Here is a 12,628-nt window from a genome sequence, read left to right on the forward strand (position 1 = left end):
TTAGAGTTAATGGCTTAAGAAATAAGAATTACTGGAATACAGTGCCCAGGGGTGAGGCTCACTCCATCTAAAGTAAGGGTCAGCACACTGCCCACAGCTTATTTTTATAAAGTTTTATGGGGACGCAGTCATAGCCATTCCTTCTTTTATGTGCTTCCTATAGCTGCTCCTGCCCTCTCAGGGCAAAGAGGAATAGCTCTAACAGAAAGTGTGTGGTCCACAAACTCTAAACTATTTCCTGCTAGTCTTTTCTCAGAAGAGGCTTCTACAGGAAAGATGGGCACTCAAGAACAGCCAGGTGTCATTCAGTGCAGGGGACAGATCTTAGGAGACTAATTTCAACTTGAACTAGCCCCATTCCTGTGTAAAATCAACTCCTGGAACCCCCAGTGGTAGTAATTATAAACCAACATTGACTTTTACCAAAGTTTATTAAAATCCAGTGCTCTACACCCACCTCCCGGTACAAAGCCTCTTTCTGTATTAGTCGTTATTTTTAAAGGGGACAAACCTGCCTACCTAATAGCCATGTCCCCACAGATGCTACAGTTTGATCCCACAGTATCAGGAGAGTAGACATCAAGACTACTATGTAAACACAGTGTCCTTATGGAGACTGTGTCATGCAATAATTATAGCAAATTCACGCCCTCTTCATCCACAACTTGGAACCTTGGACACCTTTAAGGCCTTTTCAAATGAACACTATGGCCCACACTTGCAGACAAATCCTAGGATAGAGGGGAAGCCCTGGAGACAGAGGTAGTAAAAGATAGCATCCTGCCAATGTATAAGAACTGACCCTAGCTAGCAACTACATGACAATGTTACCTTGTAGCCAAGTTCTGGGTCAGGTAGGACCACCGTCATCACCACCATCCACAGCTCTGTTAAGACCAAGGACAGTCACCTCTGAAGAGTCTGACCATCACAGGACCCTTCCCTATCCTATCCTCCTGCCGACTCGCACAGCTCCACTGTCCTCAAAGTCTCAGGTTCAGTTCAATTCCTTGATTAGGTCCATTAGGACTCAGAGACTCCAAAATGACCGAATGGCGGCTTGATGATAAATACAAGACTCTGGCTTTCTCTGGGTCAAATTTCCTAGCTTATTTTATTTGATGGCCACTCTTAGAGAAATATGGCTCACTTTTCTAGCCTCCCACAGGAAGCATCATGGCACACTCTGTCTTCAAGCTGTAATCCCAAACAACAGGCCAAGCCCAGCCCCCAAACTCCACACAGACATTCATTCAGAAGTTTTCAATGTTGATTTTTTTCCAGATCCCCAGAATGTCCCTGGGAGCTTCTCAGAGACTACCAAGAGTCGCGGAGCAATGGAAAAGCCACGCTGAGGTCTCCACCTGGGCTCCCATTGTGTCTACTGCGCATGTGTCGTTTACACTTGGGCTTTGATGATAAAAATGGAAGATTTTGTTCCAAAGAAGTCTCAACAACACCCCTCCCCCAAACCCTCCACTTATGGTACTTATGGTAAATGAACCGAAACTCAAGTGTAATGACAAAGGCCAAGTTAGATCGCATAGTCACTCTGGGGCTGAGCCCGGAGTCTGGGGTTAGGATGGCAGAAATATGAAAACGGGGTGCTTTGGAAACAGTCACAGCTGAGGTAGAATTTTGTTTTCCTTGTGTTATTTGTGGGGGTCTCAGTAAGTCTTTATTTTCTGACAGCGACATCTTCCTGGCACATAAAATGGGCATCGTAATATGATTATTATATAAATGGGGATGAAGAATTCACTGATGTGTGAGCAGTGTCCAGCAAGGGTCATCATCACTACTTGCTGTGGGCGTTCTCGTATACAGTTGCTCTCTTTCCAACGTCACCCACTCCCCAACTTGCAGAGGGCTTGCAATAGCAGTTCATTAAAATGCCATCAAACAGGAGGGACTTGTGCCGAGGGCGCAGAACTCGAGAACTGTTGTCCTTCCGGACTGATCTAGGTCCTTTACAAGTGGCTGCAGTGTTCTAGGAGACTAGCGACCCTAACTACAAGCGTTGCTGCTGTCAGGCAAAAACAGCCTGAGAAAAGCTACTCGGACTCCCCCGCCCTCGGTCAATCCTGCTCAATCACGCTAACACCACTAGGAAGGCTACAAATTCCAGCCGCTGTTCTAACCCCAGGCTCCTCTCTCGCAGCCTCCTCCCACCTCCCTTAAATAATGGCCGCGCAAATGCCGCCGAGACCATCTTCAGCTAATTTCCTTCAAGACATGCAAGCTGCTAACGCTGGGAAGCACAGATAGTGTGCACTAGCAAATATGGCCAAAATTAGATTAAAATAACCTCCCGATAAACAAATTACTCACCGAAAATAAATATTGGACTAGTAATGGTGGAGATAACTAGAAGAACAGCCCCACCACATGGTAGGAAGAGAAACTACAGGAGCCACTGCCTGCTGCTCAGCCCACACAACCCGCAGCGTCCGACTGGGGACGCGAAGGAGAAAAAGGGACAACCGGGATAGTCATAACCCTTTAACTTAAACTTTTAAAATAGTTTTCGTGCTTACGCAAAATATGTAAGTATTTAGCAGAGAAGGCTGGCCTTGGAGCCCAGAAAATAAAGAGGAATATGCCCAATTGAATGTGGCATGATGTAATAGGAGCCTGTAAGCGTCCCAGTTCCTGCTGGCACCTGTATCTCATGTCCTCATTCATCAGTCTTGCCTATCACCCTCGAAGCAGCAGATACGGCCCCTCCCACACACACTAGTGTTCCGACGTCTCTCACTGGGCCCCATTTGACTGTTATGTGGAGTGGACCGTATAATGTTTCTGACTTAAATAATACATGATCTTCCAAAACAGCACCCCCTCCATACTTGGAAACTATTTCCTTAGCTTTCTTTCCGCATCTGGTTGTACCTCCTTTGGGTTAAGTAGACCTAGCCTCTGGAATCTCTTCCTGGTGCAGCATTGCCTGGGCTTAGCTCACTGCCAGGTGAACCCTGAAGCCTGCTAACTGGATAGATTCCTTAAGCCTTCCAAACTTTAGTTTCCACACTTGTAAGATGGGAATGGCAAAAGCTCCTTTTCAGGTGACACGTATCCACCGTGTCTGACATTCTTTGAACTCAATAAAAGGTAGATATAAATACAAGTGTTGTCATTTAAAGCCAGCACTGTGGTGATGGATGTAACTTCCTATGCTGCCTTCATATGAAGCCAGTTGCAACAGTACATCCCTGTGTGACATATATATATATATATATATATATTTATATATATATATGATCCAAACATCTCCTTCAATATATATGTATACATATATATATTCAACATATATTGCATGCGTCCCTAGAAGACATAGTAGAAGAGCTATCAGGTATATGAACATACCACAATCACTAAGACTCAGTGGAAACATTCTAGAAAACTGGACTCCCTCCTTATCCAACATTAATTGGCAGAGCCACTTATGTAGCTCGATAAGAGGTATAAAGATGTAGAAAGAAGCCCAACTCCTGAGGGAGGGCTTCAAGAAGAAAATAGTTAGACATGTTTACCTGCAAAAGCACATAATCACCAATTATACCATGGCTGGTTCCATTCTGTGTAAAGCAGTTGCTCCCAACTTGTGAGTCATGACCCCTTTTGGGGGGGGGGGTCACATATCAGATATCCTGCATATCAGATATTTACATTACAATTCAGAACAGTAGCAAAATTGCGGTTATGAAGTAGCAATGAAATAATTTGATGGTTGGGGGTCACCACAACATGAGGAACTGCATTAAAGGGTCACAGCATTAGGAAGGTTGAGAGCCACTTTCCACTGTGACAGGTTAAGTGAGTGGTACTCAGACTGCCCTTGACAGGGGCACGTGTGCTGAGATCTGAGAAGAGCCATGGGTGCTGGCTGTCAGAGCTCCGCAGGGCTCACCTCTTCTGCCCACTCCTCACTTTTTCTCCACAGGGATGAGAGGAACAAGGAAAATCAAGAGTTTCCAGGGCATTCTGGTGCCATATGTTTCTAACGATGTCCCTCAGTTACCTTGCAGGGGAAACATGCTAACTAGATTGACATGGCTAAGCTCTTCACTCAGCAAATGCACATCTTTGGCAAGGCATGACGGGCCATGCCTGTTATCTCCACACTAAGAGGCAGAGATCTGAGGACCATGAATTCAAGTTCAGCCTAGATACACAGTAAGTTCTAGGGCCAGCCTGCTCGCAAGGAGTGAGACTATGTGTCAAAGAAAAAAGAAAGAAAAGTAAAGAAAGGGAAGGAAATAAAAAGGAAAAACTAGCTCAGCCATTCCACCGTGTGCCATATTCCACTTCATACTGTGCATGATAAACACAGACATTACTATAAATTAATCAAAAAATAAGTGATTGGGTTTGGAAGATAGATGAGTTGGTTTATAAAGTACTCATTGTGAGGCATGAGGTCCTAAGTCCAACTCGACCCACTGAAGTCATATAGAAACACCAGGTATGAGGTCATGAACACGCTTGCCATCCCCATCCTCGGAAGACAGAGACAAACAGACCACTGGGGCTCACCTGCCAGCTACCTGGCCTACTGGGCAAGCATCGGGTTGAGTAAGAGATGCTTTCAGAAAACAAGATAGAAAGTGATTGAGGAACAGCTTCTGAAGGTCATCTCTAGCCTATAGATACAAGTGAACCAGAGAGAGAGACAGACAGACAGACAGAGAATAAAGAACAAACATTTGAAAAACTACAAGGAAAATTCAAGGGTTTACAGCTATAACAGTCTGGCCATCTTTAGTGCCATTAGGAAACTGGTACAGGAAGCAGAATATCTGAGCAATCTGAAGTTGCAAGTCTGTTAAGACAGGCCACAGCTCATGGAGGGAAGGCCACATGCTATGAGCAAGACAGGATAAGCACATGAGTTCATTGGAGGCTGCACCAACTGCTGGTACTTGTGTATGGCCACCAGACAAGGGGCCACAACATCAACCATCTTCAAACACGTATCTATTCTGAAGAGATGCCAGCACTCCTAGAATCTTTGGCAAATCTTGACACTGGTCCATCTTGGGCATTTTGCTGTAGGGTAATCATCTGGCCAGTGAGTCCTCCAGCATCTGCACTGCTGGCCAGCAGGCCACAGCAGGCATTTATTCTAAGCATGAGGCTGTCTGGCCATGCTAGGACTCTCTGTGTTTACCAGGTTTGCCCTTCCTTCCTTCCTTTCCTTCCTTCCTTCCTTCCTTCCTTCCTTCCTATTCTTTGGAGTAACTCTGCTGCAGGCTATCCTCTGTGAACCAGACAGACAGAACATTAACTAGGAAAGGCTGTGAGAAGTCTCATCTTCCTGCCAAACTTCCCATTAGCCCTCTTGTGTATTCCCCTCCCTCCTTCCTTCTCTGTGTTTCTTTCTCTGCTCACGTCTCTCCGCCTCCTCCCATTCCCTAACGTCTGCAAACTTCCAGTCTTCTGATTGTTAATTCCTAAGGAGGAGAGATGGACATATGAAGTAGACTCCTCGGTCCCTTAGTAAGATTTAGGGCCTGAATCAGACAGAAGAGGTTGTCTTGTGGCAAGATTATATGACCTTTAAATCTGGGCAGCAAGGTTAATGCCAAGACATTTTTTGGAAGATTCATCCCTGGGGTCAGCACAAATCAACCATAATCCTGTCGCTGCCCCTCATTCAAGGGCTGCTTCCAGGCTCACAATTGTTCATAAACGCATTCGTGGTTAATGCGTGCACAAAGGAGGCTAAGAAAGAAAAATAAAGAGGGGGGCTGCGGGGACAATGATATTAAGAGAGGGCTAAGAAAGAGAGGGAGAGGGAGAGGGGCGGAGACGAGGGAGAAGCAAAAGCATGGAGGAGGGAGGGAGAAAAGGAGAGAGACAGAGCGAGAGCGAATACAAGATGTTGTTTTGGCTTGTTAGAGAAAAGCAACAGAAGCAATTGAAGCAGTGTGGTTTCTTAATCAAGGCTTTATTAAATTTTGATAATAAAAAGCTAAGCGCTTTTGGATAGAATGAAACACAAAAAGGCAAGTTCTCGGCACAGGAGCATTTGGTGGAGAATGTGTGCGTGCGTGAGCATAGAGAAGACCTGATTTGAGGAACGACAATGTGGAATTTAGATCAGGCCATCCTGATCTAAAAGGCAGAAACAAACGGACTCTGGAATACACAATGACGTTTTCTTCATTTTTTGGTGTCAAATGGCTGCGACAACTGGGCAAGCGGCCTGACTTCTGAGCAACATTTGCCTGCCCAGGAACTGAAAGAGATTTGAGACACCTTTTGCCTCGTTTCTCTTCCACATCTCCTGTGCTGGCTTTTTCTGCAGCCACGGGAGAGAGAGCCAAAGAGAAATAGTAAACTCTCGCTAGCGTGATCCAAAGTTCTTTTCTTTCCCTGTGTCGCTGCTGTAGGCAGGGCCCACGCCTCCTGAAACTCTAAGTCCTGCTTTTTCTGAGACTCGTGGTGATCGACTCCAGTCAGCCACAAATAAATAGCGGCTTGGAGACCTCAGCTTCCCAAGCCTCTCCTAGTATTGGCTGTCATAGGAATACTGACTACCCCCGACCTGTAAATATTTTGTTCTAGTTTTATTTAGACAGGGCAATGGCCTCTATTTCTGATGCAGTTACTGAGATCTACTACAACTGCCAACTTTTATACTTACCGACAAGTAAACATCAATGCCAGAAGAGCTGACACCTAAAAGAAGCATGTCTTTTATCGATTAAAGTGGGACTAGCATTCCAGGAGAGATGTGCCACACGCAGTTTGAATTTTAGACAGAATCTGACTTCTCTGCAGTTAAGTTCAACTGATAGGAACTCTCTGCAAATCAAGCAAAAAGGCATTCCATGTTCAGGTCTAGCTACACATGACATGTAGACATCATAAAGTAACTAGAAACATCCAAGACATCCAAAGACCTGAAGAAACTCCGCTCATGTACCATCTCAGAACCCGTCTACCTACACATTAGAGTGGCCACTTATGATGAAACCTACCCACTCCCCTTAATCCAATGCTTTCCGATTCTTCCCCAGCAGATTCCCCTCTGAGTAATTTGTGAATGTTCATAATAATGGTCCCCCTTCTGGGTCCTTACCACTTACGAAGGCACAGGAATGATGCCTGATGCTGGGGAATCATAGATCAATTATGAAAGATGAGAACGTTTATGAAGTGCCAGGAGAGGTATCTGGGGAAGAATCCTTTGAAACTTTGGGTAGATTTCAGCTCGTGTGTGTACCAATAGGTGCTGGTGGTTCTCTAAAGAGAGCAGCTTTGATTCCCCCTGGGTGGGTGGGTGGGTGGTTACATCTAAATACAATGCCAAGTGCTCATACACAGAGATCAGGGGTGTCGCTAAATAGTCCGCAATGCATAGAACAGATCCTAACAAGAAAGAAATATTGAATCCCAAGTGCCAGTGGTGCCAAGGCTGAGAGCCTGATATAAATGAAGGCTGCGTATTTAGTAGGAGGAGAATATCAGAGAGCCTCTGGTCCAACACTCTCATGGTACAAACAACCAAAGAACCAGGCAAAGACTCATATGGACAGCTCAGCAGAATTAGCAGCTAACCCCATGTATCTTCCTAACGGGACGGGAAAGCCTGCTTTATATGTGGGAGACAGCAGACTTTCGGTTCCCTGACAGTCTATTAGTAGAGTAAATAGAGATTAGAAGTGCAAATGCTAAGACCATTGGTTCTAGGCATAGATTGTTGGATTTAGGTTATAGGGAACAATCGCACTATTTCGTGTGGGTAAATGTCACAAATCATTCAATTAATTGTAATCAACAAATATGTACTTTCAGCTTTGTTGTGCTGATACAAGAAACACATGGATCAATGTAGATGACCCCTGTCCCTTAAAAGCTTCTACTGAGAGACAAGGACCAAAGCAACTTCGGTATAGTGACGTCAGCGCTGAGGCAGGAAAGCCCTATGGGAGCAGAAGACAGCAGCGCCTCACCGGTGATGGAAGGAAGATCCTGCAGGGCACATGAATCAGAGCCAGCCTCTAAAACAGTGGTTCTCAGTCTGAGGGTTGTGACTCCCCCTCCTTGGGGACTAAACAATCCTTTCACAGGGGCCGTCTAAGACCATCAGAAAACACAGATACATTCCGATTTGTAACAGTAGCAAAACTACAGGTGTGAAGTACCAATGAAGGAATTTTTATGGTTGGGGGGTCAGCACAGCAAGGGGAACTGTAGTAAAGAGTCAACCTTAGGAAGGCTGAAGACCACTGCTCTGAAAGAAGACCGTAAGTTAGAAAGCCCCACGCCACTGCAGGTTCAACTTATTAAGCACAGCCGGTGTGCAGAAAATCTAGCCGCCGTGTGTACAAGAGTCTGTTCATATTTGTACATACTATGGTCTTCTCCTAGTTCAAGATACCAGGATCCTTATCACCGAAGTTGAGGAAGGTGAGATTGATTAATTTCCGATTTTTCACATCAGAGGTACATATTATGAAAGGGTACCTAACTTCAGCCTGAAGGGCTAAATGGGTCTGTATGTTGGAGGTAAGATGGCCCTGCTTAGCACTCATGGCTCCCTTCCAAGGGAACATCAAGTTTTCCATTGCTAAAGCTGGGCTAAGAGGACTCAGGAGAAAGCCAATGGGCAAGGCTCCTCTCCTTCACATCCCTAACCCTGCTATGTCAGACACAAAGCATTAGAGCAGAGAATGACACCAAGTGCCATCATGAGAACCAAGACATTAAACTTGTATTAATGCCACTCTAAAGAGCCAACGCCCCTCCCCAGAAACCACAAGCAACATCTTTCCATCTTAGGAACTCCGCAGACTCCCTCTCGCCCCTCCCCAGTCTGCTCTCACTGTCTTTAGTCTACCGCATGTTTCAAAGCTGTGTTTGTGGGCAGGCTTGGACGCAGTATGAAGTTCCAATCAACCAAATGAATTCAAGATTCATTTTTTTTTCTCTCTCCAGTCTATAAAAGGAAACAGCATGTGCTTTGGCTTTCTCTCCATGCTTCTGGTTGACAGAGATGTATGGTTGGTGGAGAAAGAATGGCTTTTATTTTTATTTATTTATTTATAAGTTTTATTAAAGTTCACCTGTTACCCACAGGCCTTGGGCTCCCTATAGAGAAACAAATATCACTATTGAAGAACTTGGTTTCCAAGGTGCCAAATTAAAACAGATGAAGCAGTAAGGAGGGGAAGAATAAAAACATTAAGCCAAGATTTCACTCCCAAGTGCATCATATCGTCTATTATATTGCACACGTGAAATTGACTCCCAATGTAATTAGGCTAAGGCTATGAGGCAAAAAAAAAAAAAAAGAAAACAAAAAAATCTCACAATAATTCAGACCCTCCAAGCTATTCTTTTCCATTGCTCACATAGCTGAGGAAAGAAATAACTTTTTAATAAAGAATGAAAGAAAGAAACTTAGCAACATCTACATTGTCCAAGTGATTCCCCACACCCTACCTACCCAAACACATAAAGTCATGAGCTAAGTTAAAAACCAACTGCAAGAATCTGCTACATACCCAGTGATAGTCTTTCCTTCTACTGGACAGCCCCACGGGCAGGGATTTATTCTAGTAATACTGAAGGGCTGCTTCCTGTGTCTGAAGGAATTGAAGAGTCCCCAGGGTGGCAATAGACAACTTACTTCCCTTGTTAGGAAAGCTGTCTTTGTTTTAGCTACTTTTCTTGTTGTGATAACATACTCAGACAGAAGCAACTCAAGGGAGAAAAGGTTTATCTTGGCTCGCAGTTCAAGGTACAGCTCATTATGGCAGAAAAATCAAGGCGCCAGGAGCTTGAAGCCCAGACCATGTTACAGCCACAGCCAGGAAGCAGAGAGCAATAAACAATCTCTACTAGTATTGGTGGCACCCATATTGGCCAGACCTCCCCACCTCAATTTATTCAGTTATGATACTCCCTCATCAGCATGCCAAGAGACTTTTCCCTCGGGTGATTCCAGAGTCAGTCAACTTGACACTCAACACTAATGGTCATATGTTATAAGTAGACATGCCCACGTGGAGGTAAAGTCACCCTCTTTCCCACAGCCACTATATTCTCTTCTTTCTCCAATTGACATGGGACCCAGCTCTCTATTTCCTCACAGGTCAGAATGGAGCCATGGAACAAAAGAGTCGCTTTCACAAAAACACAAAAATGGGAAGAGATAACCCCTCTTTTAAAAGGATGCTTACTGGATTTCAGCAATGCTGCCAGAACTTCAGTGGCTGCCCTGGGGAGAGAGAAAGGTGAAAAGTCAGTGTTCAATGCTCTCTCTCTATTAGCCCACAGACCCCATAGGTAGCATGTTCATTTGCCGCCACCTATCAGACTCATAATTAACCACGTAGAAGGTAGTCTATTGATCTCCGCTGACCATTAAAGAGGCATAAATGTAGAAATCACATTAAGTGAGGTGTCTGTCTTCCAAATGGGTCTCAGAGGTCCCCCCTGCTGCTGAAAATATCCTCCCCCCCATAGCTTCCCACCTCCCACCAACTTCTTTGCACGGTGTTCTTCTTTTGTTTTTTTTAACCACTGCTCATACTATCCTGTGTACTTGTCAGTTTCCTGATTTGTACCTGAAAACATGTGGAGACTCAGGAGGTTGATTGGGAGGAAAGAAGTGAGGAGGCACGGGGAACAGAGCAATTCAGAGCAAACTTCCTGAACCACTCGTGCCTCTGGGGACACACTGGAAAACATGCACACATCTGAAGGAGCAGCTGTTTCCTTAGGATGGAAGACCATTGCTTTTGCCCACAAAAGAATTTCAAAACCTTTGCAGCAAAAACTCGAGGCAAATAAAAACATCTCTTGTTCCGCTTCTTAGTGACCCTTCAGTTTGTTCCCAAAATCGGAGAATACGCAAAACCCCGCTGCTATCCTTTGAATGCATCTTCCAAACCTTATTTACTGGAGACTTATTCCTCCATCCGTGGCATTTGAATGTGAGGCTATCGAGGCGTGACTGAAATTAGATGAGATAATGAGGGCAGGGTTCCAGGATGGTACATGGAGGTTTTATCACCCATGCTGTTCAGGGTGTGGGTCTCTACCTACAACCTCACATTTGCTGAGACCCAAAAAGACATGTAGACTCTCCAACTGACCCCTGACCTCTTGAATTAGAATCCTGATCTAACGTATCCTCACATGCACCTGAGGAGCTCTAATCACTGTGGTCCCTATCCGCCAGGCTGGTGATCCAGTGGGGTAGATGCCTTGCTGGAATATTCTCAAACCTCTCCTGCCTTCAGACTTACGTGCTCCCCTTCTCTCCTCATCTGTTTGGGGGAGGTTCATCTGGCTGCTCTACTCTTTCTTCTAAATACTGAGCTACTTCCACATCTTCCCATTCCCTTTTCGTGCCATTTAACATAGGTTCTCTGTTCTGTAGCACCTGGATTTTGCCCATATCCATGGAGCTGTTAACAGTAGGGTAGCAGAAGCCAAAGTTTGAATAGGGAAAAAAAAGATGGCTATGAGAGACAATGGGGAAATCTCTCAGTGGAATCTGGCCCCACTGTCTCGTGACTTTCCTGGACCAGTTTCACTGAGCTGAGTGATGTCTCTGCTGTGAGTATGCACTGGGGCCGTGAGTCACAGCCTTTCGCTGTTGCAGGAGTCCTGGAGACAGGAGATGCACCTGTCTCTCAAATGCTTTGTTTCTATTGTAGTCTCTTACATTTTCTCATTCATTTACGCTCTTAATACTGCTGACTCTGTTTTCAATATCAGAGAACAGACTGCCAAGATCATGGTAAGGTAAGAAATTGACCAACAGGAGATTCTGTAGGACAGGTGGAGGAAAGAAGTCCTGTTTGGGGCACAGGTTTATTCACTTGTGTGTGTAACCTAGGAAGGGCATTCTAATCCCTAGGGCCCATTTCCCCTATCTTCAGAGGTGACAGGAACACATCAATGCTTGATAGACCTTAACATAAGTTACAAGGATCATATGTACTATATCTATTCTTATCATTATTTTTTATTGAGCTATACATTTTTCTCCGCTCCCCTCCTTTCCCCCTTTCTACCCTCTCCTGTGACCCCCATGCTTCCAATTTACTCAGGAGATCTTGTCTTTTTCTCCTTCCTATGTAGATCCATGTTTGTCTCTCTTCTTTGGTGTTTAGGGTCTCTGGAGTTGTAAATTATAGGTTGGTTTTTCTTTGCTTTATGTCTAGAAGCCACGTATGAGTGAGTACATACTATATCTATTCTTAAAAAGAACAAACAGCATTCCTCCAAGATTCATGTTGTGGTGCTCTCTAAGCCAGGGTTTTCCTCTGTATACATCTTGATCTATTTTCTGTTCCTATGTCAAAATACATGAGACTTTATAACTTAGAGAGAGCAGAGGTTTATTCAGCTCATTGTATTAGAGTCTGGTAAATCTAAGAGTATGGGACCAACAAGTTCCTGTTGGCCATAACACAGCAAAGAACATTACATAGCAAGACAGAACAGCCAAAGCAGGTGAGAGGGGAGGAGAAGAACAAAAGCATGGGATCGGGAAAACATGATGAATATTAAAACAGGGCACCTAACCTAGCCTCAGCTCACTGACCAGGTGTGCAGGGACAAACAACCCAGTGAGACTGATTTGCAGAACCCTTTCACCTTG

General features: G+C 44.7%; 1 protein-coding gene across 1 annotated transcript in view; it reads right to left on the minus strand.

Moving 5' to 3' along the window:
* The window catches only part of Agbl1 (AGBL carboxypeptidase 1), a 720,481-nt gene that overhangs the window by 641,395 nt on the left and 66,458 nt on the right, over positions 1–12,628 (minus strand). The window contains exon 6 of the mRNA XM_041650016.1: positions 10,194–10,231. Within this exon, the coding sequence (XP_041505950.1) occupies positions 10,194–10,231 (38 nt within the window). The remainder of the gene's footprint in view (positions 1–10,193; positions 10,232–12,628) is intronic.

The sequence above is a fragment of the Microtus oregoni genome, unplaced genomic scaffold (genome assembly GCF_018167655.1).
Source record: "Microtus oregoni isolate MIOR12 unplaced genomic scaffold, Mior012 000000F_ref0000247, whole genome shotgun sequence".
Classification (NCBI taxonomy): domain Eukaryota; kingdom Metazoa; phylum Chordata; class Mammalia; order Rodentia; family Cricetidae; genus Microtus; species Microtus oregoni.